The sequence below is a fragment of the Balaenoptera ricei genome, chromosome 1, assembly GCF_028023285.1.
Source record: "Balaenoptera ricei isolate mBalRic1 chromosome 1, mBalRic1.hap2, whole genome shotgun sequence".
In the NCBI taxonomy this organism is placed as follows: domain Eukaryota; kingdom Metazoa; phylum Chordata; class Mammalia; order Artiodactyla; family Balaenopteridae; genus Balaenoptera; species Balaenoptera ricei.
Genome location: NC_082639.1, coordinates 28,185,703 through 28,206,353, shown reverse-complemented (window position 1 = coordinate 28,206,353; position 20,651 = coordinate 28,185,703). Strand labels below are relative to the sequence as shown.

Sequence of the window (20,651 nt, the reverse complement as noted above, 5' to 3'; positions counted from 1 at the left end):
ACAAACTGTGGTATATTATTCGGCTATAAAAAAAAACAATGAAGTACTGATACACATGCCACAACATGAATGAATCTTGAAAACATTATGCTAAGGGAAAGAAGCCAGACACAAAAGGTCACATGTTGTGATTCCGTTTATATAAAACATTCATAATAGATAAATCCATAGATAGAATGCAGATTGGTGGTTGCCAGGGGTTGAGCGGAGTGAAGATAGGGGAATGGGTAGAAACTCCTTAATAGATAAGGCATTTTACTTTGGGATGATAGAAATGTTTTGGAACTAGATAGAGGTGGTAGTTGTACAATACTGTGAATGTACTAAACGGTACTGAAATGGTTTTTGTTACATGAATTTCACCTCAATAAATTGGGAGGAAAAAAAAAAAAGCAATGGTGGGTAAACTGCCAGAGCCTTATTTAGCGTAAATCAAGGCAGTGATGCCAAAAGGTACCAGTATTTGTGCTATTCACAACCATGAATTTGCTGTAAGTTATTTACTTTATTAAAACTCAATCCTTCAGTACATCTTTTTAATATTCTGTGAGGTGAAATGGGACATAGGCATAAATTATTCCTCCTGCACACCAAAGTATGATGGTTGTTTCAAGGAAAATCTCATGTAGGAATGTTAAGAGTTAAAACCTGAGTTAGGGGACCTCCCTGGTGGCATAGTGGTTAAGAATCTGACTGCCAATGTAGGGGACATGGGTTCGAGCCCTGGTCCGGGAAGATCCCACATGCCGCGGAGCAACTAAGTCCGTGCGCCACAACTACTGAGCCTGCGCTCTAGAACCCACATGCCATAGCTACTGAAGCCCAAGTGCCTAGAGCCTGTGCTCCGCAACAAGAGAAGCCACCGCAACGAGAAGCCCGCGAGTAGCCCCTGCTCGCCACAACTAGAGAAAGCCCACACGCAGCAACAAAGACCCAACGCAGCCATAAACAAACAAACAAACAAACAAATAACTGAGTTAGCTACTTTTTTCATGGAATACCTATTTACTTCAAAGAATGACTATCAGGGAAACTATTAACCAGAAGTAGGTATCTGGCAGATATTTTCTCAAAAACGAATAAAGTAAGACTGTTACCTCAAGGAAAACAACTGGCAGTAGTTATTGCCAATGATAAAATATGAGCTCTCACTGAAAATTAGAATTCTGGAAAACCTCCAGCTTGACAGCTTCCTAATATGTAGACTTTCTTGGTGAGATTAGTGATTTAAAAAAAAAAAAAAATGTGATTTTTAAAATATTGCATAATGAAGCACAACAACATTTAGAAGATCTGCATACCTCAGGGAATCAATATTTTCCAAATGATGATAGCATGAAGCAAAAATCAGTTGTGGGTAAAAGAACCATTCAAAGTACAAATAGACCAATAAATTTTAACGTGACAGTACAAAAAATTCACTGATATGGCTTCAGATTCCACATTGCAACTAACCTTTAAGAAACTGTAGTATCCTTTAAGAAAACTGTAGTATCAAAGAACATCCACAATTATCTGAAATGCTATTAAAACACTCCTCCCTTTTCCAAATACTTATTTGTAAGGTCAGCTTTTCTTCAGACTTCAACCAAAACAACATTTTATAACCAAGTGAATGCAGAAGCAGATATGAGAACCTGGCCAGACAGTAAAGCAGTTTGCAAAACTAATAAAACAGTGCTCACTAAATTTTTCTTAAAATTTCTCCTAAATTTTAAAAACGGCTATTATTCAAAAAAACAAAATTTATGTCAACATGCAGAGTTTATTACTTTTAAATGAGTTAATAGTTAAAAATTCCTCAGTTTTAATTTCTAACACAATATATGTATAGGTAGATGTAAGCTACATAAACTAAAGCTCTTTGGGTCTTCAAAAACTTTCAAGATTGTAAACGGGTCCAGAAACCAGAAAATTTGAGAACTGCTACTACAGGAAATATCAAGATATCTGTCTACCTAGATCCCTCAGAATATCAATCTTTCAGGATAATAGTTTTCCAGATGAAATACTCCTGAAATCAACACTATTTTAATATCTCAGTATTTACAAATTTTTAGTGTATAAATCTTCCTTGACTTACAATGGGGTTATGTCCAGATAAACCCATCTTAAATTGAAAATATCATAAGTCAAAAATGCATTTAATACACCTAACCTATAGAACACCATAGCTTAGCCTAGTCTACCTTAAAGGTGCTCAGAACACTTACCTTAGCTTACATTTGGGTAAAATCATCTAACACAAAGCCTATTTTATAATAAAGTGATGAACATATCATGTGGTTTATTGAATATGGTACTAAACATGAAAAACAGAATGGTTGTACAGAATGATTTTAAGTGTATGGGTTGTTTACCCTTGTGATCACGTGGCTGACTGGGAGCTGGGGCTCACTGCCGCTGCCCGGCATCATGAGAATATCATACTGCATACTATCATACTAGCCCAGGAAAAGATCAAAATTCAAAATTCGAAGTAGGTTTCTACTGAATGTGTATCGCTTTAGCACCACTGTAAAGTCGAAAAATCATTATGTAGAACAACTGTAAGTTAGGGACTATCTGTACTATAATCTTTCTGCCTCCTTAAACAGCACCAAAATTACAGATTAATTTTCATTATCACAACACCAGTCATTTTACTGGCTTAAGATGTAGCTCTACATGCAGTATCTGAGTTGTGACAAAATTTTCTCTAGGATTCACTGTGTGCCAAACAGTGTTTAGGCCTTGGGGACATAAAAATGAGTATAATCTGGTCCCTAATGTCAAGAGGTTCATAATCTAACTGTAGCATTATCAATTCTTTAATAACATTAATTTTAAAATCAATGTTTTGGGAGTTATGAACACTATGGAAACACAGACCATGGAACAATTATCTGGGTGGCTAGGGGGAATAAGAGGAAGGAATGGTATGGGAATAGACGAAGGGTACAGATATTTGAGGCAGACCTTTAAGATAGCAAGAAATTAGCCAGATGGGAAGGAAGGCAGAAGAAATAGCACTGGCAGAAGCACTGAAGTCTGAAAATGCTTATTGGCTTTTACTGCGATTAGCATATTAGATTGCTAGCTTCTAATCTACTAAGGCCTTATTTAAAAAAAAAAAAAAAAATCAAAAATGAATTTTGTTAAAAGTGCCTAAAATTAGCTTAACCAAAGGCTGAGCATAGGTCTGAACAACTTTCCTACAAATAAGTGTTACATCATTAGTGGATGGGCCTATTTTAAACTCCACTAATTTCTTTCAGGATCTCTGGTTAGCTTCAATTGGGATACAGAAGTACAGAAATACACTTTAATACATAGCTCTCAAAAGAACAGTCTTATCTTTCTAACATGATTTAAAATGTCATTTTCAAAGTTATATTTCATCTGGTTCATGAAACAGTAAAAACTACATTGACTCTAGCACAACACTGTAAATCAACTATACTTCAATTAAAAAAACCCCTATAGCGACTCAGAACAGATTTAAAATCACTGCTATTAAATAAAAACCTCATCAAAAACCTCAACTGATAATTAGCTAAAATCTTGAGAACTACATAACTAATACAAGAGGCTAATGAATGTACAGTAAAAAGTTCTGAAAACAGTAAAGGTTACTCTGAACAATGGACAGCCTCTTGCAGCCTATGCATCACTGTACCACCTTTCCACCAACCTATAAAATAGTATTTTCTATCAAAACATTTTTATTCCAAAGGAAGTAAAACTTATTTCATGTTTTGTTCATATTGGATTTCTTTGCCTTAGAGAACAACTTACACACTAAATCCTTCCTGCTTCAGCCTTTTCAATCTGTCTGGGAGTTCCGCTGAAGATGTATAATGGGTAAACTCCAAACACAGCAACATGATACTTTAACTTCTCAGAGCCTCAGTTTCCTCAAAACCAAAAGAAAATATTTGGACTGGATGATCTCTAAGGTCCCTTCCAGTTTTATGATTCTGCAGAGAAAGAAAGCATGCTGAAGAGAGTGCCATACAGCCCACAGCGAAAAAGAAAAAGGACAAAGTATAGCGTTAAAGGGTTTACAAAGCACAAAAGAAAGGTAAGTAGAGTTCTGGGGAGGAAGACTTGAAGCAAGGGTTAACTCCTGAAGCAGCAGCCAAATGAGGAGCTGAAGCAACCAATATAAAGGGTATGTGAGTTTGTTAAGAGAATAGCAATAGCCAACATTTACTGGGTTCTTATTACATGCCAATATTGTTCTGATCACTTAAATATATTATTTAATGATCAAAATTCTTACGTACATTTAACAAAATAGATGGGAATACTAAAAAAGAAGTTCTCAATGCTTTTCGAACTTTAGCATGTGTATGAATCATTTGGGGATAAATGTAGTTCTGATTCAATAGGCCTGGGTGACACCTGAGATTCTGCATTTCTAACAAGCTCCCAAATGATGATGCTGCTATAGTTGCTCCGGGATCACACAGAGTAGCAAAATGTAAATTGAGGAAGCAAGATTCAAATTGTGGCAATCTGATTCCAAAACAAGATATTATTTGAAAGGAATTTATATTTACTGGCAAAATTGGTAGCCTATGCGTTTTCTTGTTCTGAAACAAAGACACTTAAAACTTAACGCTAGCATTTAATGAGTACTAACAAACCAGAATTATAATACTAAGGGACCCTCAAAGCACTGATCCTTTAGACATCTTAGTGTAGTGTTCAAAGTTCTGGACATTATGAAATCACTACTACTTCCTTTCTTCTCATCTAAATTGTTTTACATATGTAAAAAAGTTAGCAAAAAAGACCCCAATAATAGTTCACAGAAAACGTAAAAAGATTACATACATACATCTATGTTTATCTAAGGCTATTCAATTTTTCAAAAGAATTAAACTACTTCACTTGCCATTACAAGAGAAACACTATATAACTTTACACCTTGGAAGGTCAAAAAAATAACTGTTATATGATTAAATTTTTAGTAGGTTGCTCACTATACAGTTAAATGATAAAATATAATGGCCATGCAATAACCCCACTTACAGAGAATTTCAAATGAAAAGAATAGGAAAATAAGTTTCAGAAGTCATTATTTAAAGGTGAAGAGAAACACAGCTCTTATCATTTTAATTTCTGGAAATCTCTTGATAAAAAAAACTGTTTCTGAAGAATCTATTAGAGGAACTAAAAGCAGAAGTAGCTTCTTTTACCTAAACCAAGGTGATTACTTCTTCAGAAAAAAAAAAAAAAAAAAAAAAAGAAAAAACCACGCAGAAAATTACAACCAAGATTCTGATCAAGATCTATGTAGGGAAGTAAAAGGGGCCATAATTTAAAATTATATACTTTGAGCAGTTTGAACAAGTTCTCTTCGGAAGAGCTGGTGAATTGAGAGATGAAATGTATTCAGTGATGCACGGTGTGGAGCAGAAAAGCTGAGTAGACCCTTTCCTCTGATAAGCAGTTTGCCCCTTTTGAAGAATTTTTTTACAGCCAGAACAGGAAACCTGAATAGCTGTGGTTGAAACTGAGGGAAGCATCTTATTCATGCCAGATGATGCCAGAGAAAGCTGAATGCCTGTAGTCATCTGAGAAGCTATAAACACAAAACAGGAAGGAAAAAAATTAGTATTTACATAAAATTAAGTATGCATTCTTCCATTATCTTATAGAGGTTACTTCTCCTGGACTTGAAACCCAGAACAATCAATGCACTATTCAAAGGCATTCTAAAAAAGCAGAATAAACTGGCTATCACATTGGTCAGAATAAATATGATTAACTTAACTAATTCTATTACCATTGTCTGAAAACGTAGTGTTTATTTTCAGGTCATTCTCCTGAGTTCTGGGCTGTTGGGCTTGACAATACTCCTAAAAAAGAGTTGAAAAATAATGAAAACAACCAGTCAATCAATGGAAAATGATATATTATGCTCAAGTCTGTTCTGTGAATTGCATAATTGAATTGAACCATGGTACATAAGTAAGCACCACCCTTTTGGTGACCTTTGGCTGATAACACCCATCAGTTACTACAATATTTTCTACTGTACCTAGACATGACTTTATAAATTTTTGTTAACACAGTCCCTCACTAGCTACTACAAAAAGAGAGCAGACATACTCAGTAATGATACCTATTCTCCCTTCTTGTTCTGATCACTAATAGCTAATTGTCTTCATAAAGTCCTTAAACACAAAAATTGTTAGGTTAGGCTGAATGAGTCTTACGAAGGAGGATTTTTTTCAGAGCAGCAGGCAATCTACCTAAACTTGATCTATGTCTTTGAACGTCCACGGGCTGAAGGAGCAACGGGTACTTCCTAGATGGACAATATTCCCATTGTCACCAACTCAATGGGAGTCATACCCTTACTTGGTACTGATTTACTTTAGCTATTTCTAAACAGAATACTAGAAATTAATTAAAAATGAAATTACTTTTCATTTCACTATAAATTTCAGCTGGTTCATATATAAACATTCTAAAGAAATTTGGCCCTACTTACAAAACACTCACAGCTTGATTCAGTTGTTCCTTTACAGGTTCTTTAGCATTTGACATGTCTAAAAAAGTTTAAGGATAAATATGAAACTAATTTGGATAAATAATAAAGAAAAATTCTAAGAATTTAAAATGTACTAAATAATTCTACTACTTAATAGAGACAGCAGCATAAAAACATATAACTAGTTATTTATATTGTTTCAAGTTAAGAAAAATGAAAACAGAAATGTGTTAACCTCAGTTAGGCCCATAATACCCTAAGCAATCCTTTTTTTTTTTTTTCTGCTTATATAACCATATTTTCTTGGATGTTTTTTGAGTTTTTATTGTGAGCTTATATTCCTTTGAACTTAATATTTGGGAATTTCTTTTTTTTTTTTAATTTTATTTATTTATTTATTTATTTATGGCTGTGTTGGGTCTTCGTTTCTGTGCGAGGGCTTTCTGTAGTTGTGGCAAGTGGGGGCCACTCTTCATTGCGGTGCGCGGGCCTTTCACTATCGCGGCCTCTCTTGTTGCGGAGCACGGGCTCGACGCGCAGGCTCAGTAACTGTGGCTCACGGGCCTAGTTGCTCCGCGGCATGTGGGATCTTCCCAGACCAGGGCTTGAACCCGTGTCCCCTGCATTGGCATGCAGATTCTCAACCACTGCGCCACCAGGGAAGCCCAGCAATCCTTTTATCAACCCCCAAACCCACTTCCAAACAGTCCAACCTTCTCTCATATTCTTGCATATGCTCACTACAGCACTCACTGCACACCCTGTTATTACTTGGTCAACTGCTTTGGGGAAGGAATTAAGATTTTCAACTGATAAACCAGCACCTGCATAACTAAAATTTATAATTAAATGTTACTCTAGAAAATAGAAAATAAGGTAAAATATTTACCTGAGCATTGTCAGGTTCTGCCTTAATTTCATCTAGCCTCTTCAGTTGTGGTGCCACTGCCTTGTCACATTCACCATCTGTTGTTGATTCTTTCATCTTACTATCTGATGCAAAGAAATCCTCCAGTTCCAAACTAATGGGTTTTTTCTTAGAGAACAGTATCCAGATTCCTAAAATAAAATACGAATTGATAAAGAGTCTGATTTTAATTTTATTTATTTATTTATTTTGGCTACGTTGGGTCTTTGTTGCTGCACGCAGGCTTTCTCTCTAGTTCTGGCGAGCGGGGGCTACTCTTTGTTGTGGTGCGTGGGCTTCTCATTGTGGTGGCTTCTCTTGTTGCGCATCACGGGCTCTAGGCGTGTGGGCTTCAGTAGTTGTGGTGCGCGGGCTCAGTAGTTGTGGGTTGAGGGCTCTAGAGAGCAGGCTCAGTAGTTGTGGCGCACGGGCTTAGTTGCTCTGCAGCATGTGGTATTTTTCTGGACCAGGGATTGAACCTGTGTCCCCTGCATTGTCAGGTGGATTCTTAACCACTGCACCACCAGGGAAGTCTTAAGAATCTGATTTTTAAACGTTAGCCCCTTCAAATATAGTAATTTTCTGGGAGCACAAAACGTTATTTCACAACACTAGCTTCCTTCCCTCATCCATTACTCCCCAATATAGCTTTGCTTTCTACACTTCTCCAGTAGATAAACCTTTATGCTTTTTTCTTGCATAGAGACTAGTCTGTATTTCTATTCCCTCAGGTCTCCTCTTCCCCTCCTTATTGGTTTCTCTCATAGAACCATTTAAATACATTCAAAAATTTCTAAAGCTACTGCCCTCCCTCTATTCCTTCACTTGTCTTTGAAATTCTCTCCTTCCTTGACTTTTTTTTTTTTTTTAAAGGCGAAAGATTTATTTTCTTTGTTTGACTGCGTCAGGTCTTAGTTGTGGCATGCGGGGGTCTTCGTTGAGGCTGCAGGATCTTTCGTTGCGGTGTGGGCTCTTTGTTGTGGCGCACAGGCTCCAGAGCACATGGGCTCTGTAGTTTGTGGCATGCGGGCTCTCTCCTTGAGGCGAGCGAGCTCAGTACTTGTGGTGCATGAGCTTAGTTGCCCCGCAGGATGTGGGATCTTAGTTCCCCAACCAGGGATCCAACCCACGTCTCCTGCATTGGAAGGCAGATTCTTTACCAATGGACCACCAGGGAAGTCCCTCTCCTTCCTTGACTCTTAAGACTCCAAGACCTATTTCTCCTCCTACCTCTTTGCCAGTCTTCTTCTCAAACATTTATTTCACCTGCTTCTGAATATGTGTGTTCCTCCAAAGCACAATTCCTCAGGACTCTTCTTGTTTGCTCTATGGGCACAACCTGGGATTCAACTATCATCTATAGGCTATTTTTCCCCTACATACCTGAACTCTAGCACATACACCCAATTGCCTATTAAATATCTCCACTTGTATGTTCTACAGGTCCCTCAAATCCAGGAGATTTAAAGTCATATTCTTATATTATCCACATAAACCTGCTTTACACATGTTCCCTTTCTTGGGAAATGGCACTATGGCATATACTCAATTTCCCAAGCCAGAAATCTAGGGATAGTCCTAAATGCCTCTTCTCCCGAAGTCCCCACATCTAATCGCCAAATTAGATCAAATATACCTTCTAATTATGTCTTGAAGCTATTTTCCCATTATACTTAATGCCTCCCCCACCCCCCCTTCAAGGATTCCTTTTTGGTAAATAGTGTTAAGAAGAAACAACAAGCCCAAGCTGGCCTTAACTGTGCTAAGCCCCGCCAAGACTTATTGATAATACCTAACAGAACTGTAGTTTCAGTCTCTCCAAGAAGTGGAATTTTAAGCCAATCAGTTTAATTGCCTGGTCAGCACTAGTGAGGTAATCTGCCCAAAACCCCCTGCTTTCCCCTAAGGGAAGGTGACCCCGTCTAAACTAGTCCACTCTTTTAGCTTTCTTGTTCTGCCCTCTTTCTGCCTATAAAAACGTTCCATCTTGTACAGTTCCTTGAGTGCTCTGCTACTTACTAGATGGGATACTGCCAGATTCATGAATAAAGTCAGTTAGATCTTCAAATTTACTGGGTTGATTTTTTTTTTTTTTAAACAACAGCTAGGGACTTCCCTGGTGGTGCAGTGGTTAAGAATCTGCCTGCCGGGCTTCCCTGGTGGCGCAGTGGTTGAGAATCTGCCTGCCAATGCAGGGGATACGGGTTCGAGCCCTGGTCTGGGAAGATCCCACATGCCGCAGAGCAGCTAGACCCATGAGCCACAATTACTGAGCCTGCGCGTCTGGAGCCTGTGCTCCGCAACAAGAGAAGCCGTGATAGTGAGAGGTCCGCGCATCGCGATGAAGAGTGGCCCCCACTTGCCGCAACTGGAGAAAGCCCCTGCACAGAAACGAAGACCCAGCACAGCCATAAATAAATACATAAATAAAAATAAAAAAAAATAAAAAATAAAAAAAAAAAAAAAAAAAAAAAAAAAAAAAGAATCTGCCTGCCAATGCAGGGGACATGGGTTCGAGCCCTGGTCCGGGAAGATCCCACATGCTGCAGAGCAACTAAGCCCGTGCGCCACAACTACTGAGCCTGCGCTCTAGAGCCCGCTAGCCACAGCTACTGAGCTCATGTGCCACAACTACCGAAATGCGTGCGCCTAGAACCCGTGCTCCGCAACAAAGAGAAGCCACCGCAATGAGAAGCCCACGCACCGCAACGAAGAGTAGACCCTGCCGCAACTAGAGAAAGCCCATGCGCAATGAAGACCCAATGCAGCCAAACAAAAAAAAAACTGTAAAAAAAACCCCAAAACAATAGCTAAAATCCAAAATCAATATAAAAGACTGCTGTGCATTCAAGCTTAAAAAAGAATTCCATTTTATAACTTTTGAGGAACTACAGGAGCCTTTGATTGTGTAAGCAGATAGCTCAGGGGGTCCCTGGAGAAAGAGAACCAGGAATGGCTTTCCTGACATAAGAGAACCCATTTTGGCCTAAGCCATTTTGTGATCTAAGCCTGGCTTCAATGCTTACCCTTGAACAGGTCTCAGTAATTAATGATCTTGAGGGAATGCAGAAACAAGGGAGGAGCAGTCAAGAAACAACAGTGTAGCCTTGGGGCAAGGGTCCTGGTTCCTCAAGGGAATAACAATATATCTTTCAGTTCTACAGGAACTAAGGCTCCCACCCAGGTGGAGGATGGAAAGATGATGCTGAGCCTCCAGACTTCAATCAACTAAAGCTTGGACTCTGTCGACCTTTCCCCCAATTCTATGCTGAATTCTCCTCTGCTCAAGTCCCTTCATGAACAGGCATGTACCCTTAGCTTAAAACTTCCCCAATTTTGCTGTTGGGGAGATACTGCTTTGGTAAAGATCCCCAGTGTTCTCCTTATCTGCTGCAAGTAATAATAAATCAATCCTTCCTTCTCCAGATCTTTGGCTTGGTTGTGTCTACTGGCTTGATGCCCACCAAGAGGCAAACCCAGTTTTCAGGTAACAATTGTTCAGCCCCAAGGCCTCTTTTCCCAAGGACAGACTGGTTCCTTGTTCTTCTTTTTCCTTAACTGAGGTCTATTTTCCATTTTTCTTGTAGCGGCCACCTCCAATTCTAAATCCTTTGGAACTCTTTCCCTTCCTGCAATCCTAACTTGGCTGCAGAGGACAAGTCTCCTGGATTCCTCTTAAATCACCTCCAAGAGAAAAGGATACTTTTTTAAAAAAAGGGCTTTACAACTAATGATTATGGAGGGTAGCAGATAAGTAAAACAGATATGGTTAAGTTAAAGTTCTTACTGGAGTAACTCCAGGTCTGTGGTTTTATTCTGAGTTAGTACGTTGAAAACCCCGAAGTTCTGTAATTGTCTTTTATTTTTGAGGTTGGGACTCGGCCACTCAACTCACTGATCTTTTTTTTTTTTTTTTTTTAAAGGAGGATGGCTTCCTGGAGGAGGTGATATATGCCAAGGGGGAGCATTTTTTTTTTTTTAAGATTTATTTATTTTTATTTATTGATTGATTGCTATGTTGGGTCTTCGTTTCTGTGCTAGGGCTTTCTCTAGTTACGGCGAGCGGGGGCCACTCTTCATCGCGGTGCGCGGGCCTCTCACTATCGAGGCCTCTCTTGTTGCGGAGCACAGGCTCCAGACGCGCAGGCTCAGTAGCTGTGGCTCACGGGCCTAGTTGCTCCACGGCATGTGGGATCTTCCCAAACCAGGGCTCGAACCCATGTCCCCTCCCCTGCATTAGCAGGCAGATTCTTAACCACTGCGCCACCAGGGAAGCCCCAACTCACTGATCTTTAACTCAGCTCTTACTGAAAGCTCCTGTCGACTTATAAAATGCACAACGTAAGAGTTGCAAGTTAAGTTTTATTTGGGGCAAAATGAGGACTATAGCCCAGGGAGACAGCATTTCAGATAGCTCTGAGAAACTGCTCCAAAGAGGTAGGGGGGAAGGTCAGTATATATGTGACTTTGGTGAAGGGGGAGTACATTTCTGCTAGTCACGAGGAGCAGTCATCACCCACCGTGAAGGATTTTAGTGCTTTTCTAGATATGAGGAGATAACAAGAATTGGGCTCATAAAATCGGCTCCTGAAAATATCTAACTATCTGAAGACCTGTTCTGCCAGTTTTTCCCAGAGCACAGAGTGTCTCATTTCTGCTCTCCACCCTGAACTCCTTTCAGGGGGTGTTGAAAGTCAGCAGCTGCAGCAGCACATGATTTAATCCTTGTAAAGGTAGTTGGCAAGTGCCAACGGCAAGTGCTAATTTGTAGTTGATACTCCTATCCCAAGGCAGAAAATTAAATAAAGCCTGACTGTGAAGTGCAATAAAAGCTCATATAGTCTCTGCTCAACCCATTTGAGCGTTACATACAACCAGCAAAGCAAAACTCACTGGAAATTAACTACTAGACTGTAGATTCCCTTCACCTGAAAGTAAATATGCTATGTAAGTCTAAAGATCAATTAAAAATAAAACATCTAGGAACCCCTTCATACATGTCAGTCATCACACAGGCAAAGAATAGAAAGTACCCTGAAAGTGTAATTAATCTAAAAGATATTTCTGGGACTTCCCTGGTGTTCCAGTGGCTAAGACTCTGCACTCCCAATGCAGGGGGCCGGATTGGATCCCTGGTCAGGGAACTAGATCCCACATGCCACAACTAAGAGTTCACATGCTGCAACTAAGAGTTCACATGCTGCAACTAAACATCCCACATGCCACAACTAAAAGATCCCGCAGGCCACAACGAAGATCCTGCACCCGGCAATGAAGATCCTGCGTGCTGCAACTAACACTTGGCACAGCCAAATAAATAAATAAATAAATAAATAAAGTATTAAAAAAGGCAGAGCAGTTAAATATTAAAAAAGTATATATACTTCTGAGGTAGAGGAAAATGGTATATAACATTTCTTTAGCTACTAAAAAACCCAAAAGAGCAAAAGACATATACGAATAACAAATTCATTACTTCCTTTTTCAATACAATGAACAAAGGAGTAAAACAAGTCCTAGAGACCTCTTTTTAACATAGTCCCACCCATCTTCCCAAACTGGGGCTAAACTATATATGTTGGAGACTAATAGTCGTCATAGGATAAACATCTTTCTGCTAGTTAGTACTACTTGGTAATAAGTAATTTAAAACATTTTAATTTAAACCAAAGAGGGATGTATCATGGAGCAGAAAACAAAATTCACATGTTTTTAAAGGAAAACATGAGTATCAGAAAGAGAAAGTTAAAAAAAAAATCTCATTCAAAATCATGTCAGAAACTCCCACAAAACCTTAAGGAATAAATTTATACTAGGAAGTAAAAGACCAATACACTGAAAATGATATAACATTCATAAAAGAAACTGAACATGATTCAAAGAAATGGAAAGATATCCCATACTCTTAGATTGGAAGAATTAATATTGTTAAAATGGCCATACTACCTAAAGCAATCTACAGATTTAATGTAATCCCTATCAAAACACCCATGACACTTTTCACAGAAGTAGAACAAATAATCCTAAAATTTATAGGGAACCATAAAAGACAAAGAACAAAGCCAGAGGCATAATGCTTCCAGATTTCAGACTATACTACAAATCTATAGTTATCAAAACAGCATGGTATTGGCACAAAAACAGACATACAGATCAATGGAACATAATAGAGAGCCCAGAAATAAACCCACACACCTATGGTCAATTAATTTATGATGAAGGAGGCAAGAAAATACAATGGAGAAAAGACAGTCTTTTCAACAACTGGTGTTGGGAAAGCTGGACAGTTACATGTAAATCAATGAAATTAGAACACTCCCTCACACCGCATACAAAAATAAACTCAAAATGGTTTAAATACCTAAATATAAGATAAGACGCCATAAAACTCCTGAAAGGAACAAAGGCAAAACATTTTCTGACATAAATCATAACAGTATTTTCTTAGATCAGTCTCCCAAGGCAAAACAAATAAAAGCAAAAATAAACGGGACCTCATCAAACTTAAAAGCTTTGGCACAGCAGAGGAAACAATCAACAAAACAAAAAGACAAACTACAGAATGGGAGAAAATATTTGCAAACGATGTGACCGACAAGGCCTTAATTTCCAACATATAAAAACAGGTCATACAACTCAATATCAAAAACCCCAAACAACCCAATCAAAGAATGGGCAGAAGACCTAAATAGACATTTCTCCAAAGAAGACATACAGATAGCCAACAGGCATATGAAAAGATGCTCAACATTATTAGAGAAATGTAAATCAAAACTACAATGAGGTATCACCTCACACCAGTAAGAATGGCTATCATCAAAAAGTCTACAAATAATAAATGCAGGAGACGGTGTGGAGAAAAGGGAACTCTCCTACACTTCAGTGGGAATGTAAATTGGTGCAGGCACTATGGAGAACAGTATGGAAGTTCCTTAAAAAACTAAAAATAGGGCTTCCCTGGTGGCGCAGTGGTTAAGAATCTGCCTGCCAATGCAGGGGACACAGGTTCAAGGCATGGTCCAGGAAGATCCCACATGCCGTGGAGCAACTAAGCCCATGCACCACAACTACTGAGTCTGCACTCCAGAGCCCACGAGCCAGAACTACTGAGCCTGTGAGCCACAACTACTGAAGCTCGTGCGCCTAGAGCCCGTGCTCCTCAACAAGAGAAGCCACCACAACGAGAAGCCTGTGCACCCAATGAAAAGTAGCCCCCACTTGCTGCCAGTAGAGAAAGCCGGCACAGAGCAACAAAGACCCAACACGGCCAAAAATAAATAAAATAATTAATTAATTTTAAAAAACCCCAAAAAACTGCTAAAAATAGAGCTACCATATGATCCAGCAATTCCACTTCTAGGCATATATCAGGAAAAGATGAAAACTCTGATTCAAAAACATACATGCACCCCAATGTTCATAGCAGCACTATTTACAATAGCCAAGATAATAGAAACAACCCAAGTGCCCATTAACAGATGCCTGGGTTAAGCAGATTGGTATATATATACAATGGAATATTATTAGGCCATAAAAAAGAATGAAACATTGCCATTTGCAGCAACAAGGATGGACCTAGAGAATATCATACCAAGTGAAGTAAGTCACTCAAAGACAAATATTATATAATATCACTTATATGTGGAATCTAAAAAATAATACAAATAAGTCTATACACAAAATAGAAACAAACAGACACAGAAAACAAACTTACAGTTACCAAAAGGAAAGGGGAGGGGGAGGGATAAATTAGGAGTATGGGATTAACAAATACAAACCTCTATACATAAAATAGATAAGCAACAAGGATTTACTGTATAGCACAGTAAATATATATATATATATATATATATATATTCAATATCTTGTAACAACCTATAATGGAAAATAATCTGAAGAAATATATATATAACTAAATCACTCTGTACACCTGAAACTAACACCATATTGTAAATCAACTATACTTCAATAAAACAAACAAACAAAAACCCTTGAGACTGCAAAGAAATTGCAAGCTATTAGGCGTTACTTCTAGACACAAAGATAGACCTCCAGACGGAATGTATACACTTTCCTCCTGGAAAATTAGTACAATATTGCACACATAAACCTGTCGATGAAAAATTAATCAATTGTCAATCTAAGAAAGAATTTCCCTCCCCACTATACTTGTGCTCTTACTGTTCTACTTGCAAAGTCATTTCTGCCTATTCAAATTCTACTCAGCTTCTAAACCAACTCAGCTCCAGATTTTATCAAACTGGCAAGAATTAAAAATAAGATATATCTAGATAAGATAAATCTAGGCATAACAGAATAGCTTTTAGTATGCTAAATTCTTCCACTGGAAACAATTATAAAATTAACAGGCTTTACCTCTGAGGGCACCTTCCAGGATAAAGGAAAATGCCCAAGCAGAGAATAGCAGCATAGTGAGCTAAGGAGATAGGAGTTCTGGGTGCCTAAGTAGTTGGAACTCAAGAGGCACAATCTGGGAGGAAAGAACCTCAGAGAAATAAGCCCCCAAATTTGCACACAAATATTCCCCTCCTCCACTTATTAGCTAACCCCTAAACTGCACATCTACAGAGCAAGACTCCAAAAAACCTAGCAGAAAACAGCAGTTGGGAGGCTAAAAGAGATTACAGTAGCTTTGCAAAGCTAAGAACAGTTGAAATTTAAGCCCAGCTAAGGAAGAGGGGACTTGGTAAAGATGTGGACTTTCAGTTGAGACTCCAGGAGGCCAAGCCCTAAGAGTAAGGGCCACAACCCAGGAGAAAAGACTACTTCCTAGAAGAAAGGGCAAACCTAAATAGATCAGCCCATACTAATGCCTAACAGAATCCCTCAACAGGATCAATGTAATCTGCTAGTACTATCTGCACGCCTAAATGAACTGCAGTCCTCTCTGGAGGAGTCGCTCAAAATTTTCACCCACAATGTCCAGAATAAAAATGTATGAGCAAACTCCCCCCAACCCCCCAACCAACAAAACTGAAGGGACTTCCCTGGTGGCACAGTGGTTAAGACTCCGTGCTCCTAATGCAGGGGGCCCGGGTTTGATCCCTGGTCAGGGAACTAGATCACACATGCATGTCACAACTAAGAGTTCACATGCTGCAACTAAGAGTTTGCACGCTGCAACTAGGGAGCCCGCCTGCCACAACTAAGGCCAAGCGCGACCAAATAAATAATTTAATCAAACAAAACAAAACTAAAAACCAAGGGGAAAAAAGACAACAGAAACAGACCCACAGTGTGACTCATATTGATGTTAGCAGGCAAGAACTTTGATGTGTTTAAGAAAATACAGAAAAAAATGGAAAAGTTCAGCAGAATCCTGGAATTCAATTTTTAAAAAAATCATGGGAATTTGAGAATTGGAAAGTAAAATAGGGAAATTAAGAATTCAACAGATGAATTTAATATCAAATTAGTGAACTAGAAGACAGGTTAGTAGAAAGTAGTCAGACTGATACATAAAAGGATAAAAATACAAATAATGTAAGCAACATGTGGGAAATAGCAAAATGGTCTGACACACATGTAAACTGAGCCTGAGAATAAGAGAAAACAGGCAATGAAACAGGAGCAACATTTAAAGAAATACTGGCTGGACAATTTCCCCAAAATGAACAAAAATTTCAAACCACACAAATTCAAGAAGTTCTGTGAATAAAAATAAGATAAACATAAGGAAAAGACAACTCTGCACATCATAGTCACACTGGTGAAAACCAAAGATAAAAAGAAAATCTTAACGGCAGCTAGAAAAAAAGGACATTAACATATAGGGTAACAAAAATAAGAATGAAGGCTGTCTTGTCAGAAACAATGAAGACCAGAGGCCAACGGAATAACTTTAAAATGCTGGGGGGGAAAAAAAAACTATCTAAAATTCTATAGTCAGTAAAAACATCCTTCAAAAATAAAAGTGAAATAAGGGCATTTTCAGATAAATGAAAACGGTGAGAATTTATCACTAGCAAACTACACTGTAGAAATGCTAAAGGGAATTCTTTAAGCTCAAGCGAAATACTCAATGGAAATTAGGCATAAAGACTGGAAAGGAAAAACTAAACAAATTGTCTTTATTTGTAGACAGCATGATTGTGTATACAGTAATCTCTAAGGAATCTCCTCTTCCTCTCCCCAACCCCAATAAAAACTACTAGAATAAGTGAATTTAGCAGGATCATAGGTTAATTCAAGGTCAATATTTTAAAATTTCCTCTCTCATCACTTCTCGTCACCATTGTACTAGAGTTTCTAGCCAGGTTAATAATACAAGAAAAAAAATCTAAAATCGTCATTACTTATAGATGACATGTTGTGTACATAGAAAATCCAAAAGGATTTCCAAATAACTATTGAAATTATTAAGTAAATTTAGCAAGGTCAATATTAAAAAAAAATCAATTATATTTCTTTGTAGTAGAACAATTAGATATTAAAAAATTTAGAATAACTATTTTCTATAGTGTCATAAAACATCAAATATTGGAATAAATCTAATGAAATACGTCAAGATCTCTGGACTGAAAACAAAACAATGCTGAGTGAAATACAGTAAGATCTAAATAAATGGAGACAGACAGCGACTGACTCAATATTAAGTCAGTTTTCCCCAAACTGAGCTACAGATCAAAATCCCAGCAGTTTTTGTTGAACCTGCAAGATGATCATAATGTACATAAAATGTATACATGACCTCGAATAGGCACTACAATCTCAAAAAAGAAAAAAACTTTGAGGACTTACTAAAAAGCTACAGTAGTTAAGATGGTATGGTATGGACACAAGCAAAAATAAAATGAGTAATATAGGAGTCCAGAAGCAGGTATACTCTTATTTCTTTGCATTACAGCTACTTCTTTATGCATTACACTTTCCAAAGATTTGTATTATTTGTTGAGTTCTGCAAGCTCTTTTACTGGAATGATAGGAAGACTGGAGGCAGAAGGCTAAATGCTTCTCAAACCAAACTAAAATGTCCATTTTTAGTTCTGTAGGCAATGGGGAGCCACTACTGATGAAGTGCATAGGTACTGGGGTTATAGAGATAATTACCGTGTGCAGACTCTCATAACACTCTGCCTAGCACAATGTAAGCATATATGAGGTACAAAGCAGAAATGAGGTAAGAGAAGATGGTCAAAGAAGTCTTAGAAGGTTAAATTTGAGCTAGGTTTTCAAGTAGATGTCTATAAAGCAATGATGGGGGATATTCCAGATACAGGGACAGTATGTGGAAAAACACAAACATATGGGAACTATAAGAAGTGGAGTTATTGATGAAGATAAAATGCAAGAGTGTTAATGGAAGGAAATGAAGTTGGAAAAGCAGATGTGGTTCATATCCGGAAAGTCCTTAAATACCAAAGACCTTGAACTTAAGTCTTGTACATCAGTAGCTTTTGGGGTTCAGCAAACACTTCATATTTCTTTTAAGTAAAAATTTACTTAAAAAAACTAATAAAATTATGAGATACACTTAAGCGTGTTACATACCAAATGTGAAGTATTTTGGTGACCTCCAAAGCATTAATTTGTGCTAGATTAACAGAGACCTTCAGAAAATAGCTTTTCCTGCCATCAGGGTGAATATAATTCAATGCCTTGTAGCTGTGTCATTGATGAGGAAGTTTACAGCTTTGAACCTATACTTTTTGGGTTCTGAACTGTATATGTCCACTCACAGAAAATCCTAGAAGTGAATTTACTGTTTTAGCAAGGGCATCTACTCCTTTAACTAATACTCTTGCCTCAACCTAAGAGTTAAATGCGCAAAGTGTTAGGACTAAATGTAGTTCTTGTTATAAATTTCGGGGGCTTCTTGTCTTATATATTTGTGATGAGGAATACAAGCTATCGTCAGATATTATCAGTGATTCAACTCTTAAAGAGAAAATTCTCCACTTACCTACTTTCCAGTCAGTTTAATTGAAAAGTTATGAGATTGCAACCTGAGAAAGTTAAAAAAGTCACCGTTTGTAAACATTAGTCCATGCAACCAAGATACTTTCAATTCAATCTTGTACACAAAAGCTAAATACTAACATAAAATGACAAAGATTGCACCTTCATCTAATCAAAATTTCAAATCCCATTTCATGACGAGCCATTTATAATAATTAAAAAATATCTTTTATTTAAGATGCCATGTACAACTCTATTTGCAAAAGGAGTTCCATGATATTTTTTTCAGTTTGAAAAAAAATCACTGCTTAACGAGGGAGAGCCACAGGTGTGATCAAAATAACGTTTTAGAAACGGAGGCCATGGAGAAAGACCGAAGGCTGAACGCAGTTACGGCGCAGGAGCAGAGTCGGCGGCGAGAAACGCAGGAAGCTGGGGGGGGGGGGGCGCAAAACGCCCCGACTCTCTGCGGACTAGGTTAAAGGAGACGACAAACATTATCCAGGGGCCTGACGCTGAATTCCCGGCCCCCACATGGCGGCATCCGCACGCAGGGCTGAGTCCCTAGAACCCCGACCCTCCCAAACACTTCATCTTTCCTCCGACTGGCCAAACTCTCCGCCCGTCTCTGGTGAAGCACAGAAATAAAGACCGACACTACAAGCGCTTAAGGAGGCTTACTAATTTCTCTCACCGACGGTCGCCGCGCTACGTTTCTCAAAAGAACTTCAACGGGAAACGGTCGCGCAGGCCCCACCCCTTCCCCGTCGTGCTCTGCGGCCGAGCATGCGCAGTGCATCCGCCCCGCCCACCCAGGCGCTGGGCCACTTTTCCGTCAATAGGAAAAGGCAACCTTGGGAGTGGGTGACGGGGCTGTTTAGATCCCTGACTAGGGACTAGGAGTTTAGCCCTGAAGCCCTATCTATTATAGGTGGCAGCCAGATTTGGACATTTCTTTTTTTATTTTTGAAAGTAAATTTTTTAATTTACTGTGTTTTTGGCTGTGTTGGGTCTTCGTTGCTGCGCACAGTATATCTCTAGCTGCAGCGAGCAGGCTTCTCATTGTGGTGGCTTCTCTTTGTTGGGGAGCACGGGCTTCAGTAGTTGTGGCTTGGGGGGCTCTAGAGTGCAGGGTCAGTAGTTGTGCGCACGGGCTAAGTTGCTCCGAGGCATGTGGGATCTTCCGGACCAGGGCTCGAACCCCTGTCCCTTGCGTTGGCAGGCGGATTCTTAACCACTGCGCCACCAGGGATGTCCCAGATGTCCAACTCTTGAACTTTAAAATTATGTGAGCCATTAGGTTTTCTTTTGTACTTAACCTATGTTGACTTGGTTTTC

The 20,651-nt window shown here is 38.7% G+C and overlaps 1 protein-coding gene across 10 annotated transcripts in view; it reads right to left on the bottom strand.

Annotated features, from left to right (window-relative positions):
* The window catches only part of ZMYM1 (zinc finger MYM-type containing 1), a 28,970-nt gene extending 8,899 nt beyond the window's left edge, over window positions 1–20,071 (bottom strand). For 3 of the 10 annotated variants that reach the window (XM_059918776.1, XM_059918846.1, XM_059918855.1), the window contains exons 1-5: window positions 19,995–20,047; window positions 19,318–19,360; window positions 7,377–7,546; window positions 5,777–5,849; window positions 5,323–5,572 (exon numbers count right to left, since the gene is read on the bottom strand). In XM_059918776.1, the coding sequence (XP_059774759.1) occupies window positions 5,323–5,572; window positions 5,777–5,849; window positions 7,377–7,472 (419 nt within the window). In that variant the 5' untranslated portion in view covers window positions 7,473–7,546; window positions 19,318–19,360; window positions 19,995–20,047. Of the gene's footprint in view, window positions 1–5,322; window positions 5,573–5,776; window positions 5,850–7,376; window positions 7,547–19,317; window positions 19,361–19,994 lie in introns of all 10 variants that reach the window. The other 7 variants (XM_059918781.1, XM_059918799.1, XM_059918789.1 and 4 more) reach the window with 7 other exon arrangements.
* Window positions 20,072–20,651: the final 580 nt, after the last annotated feature.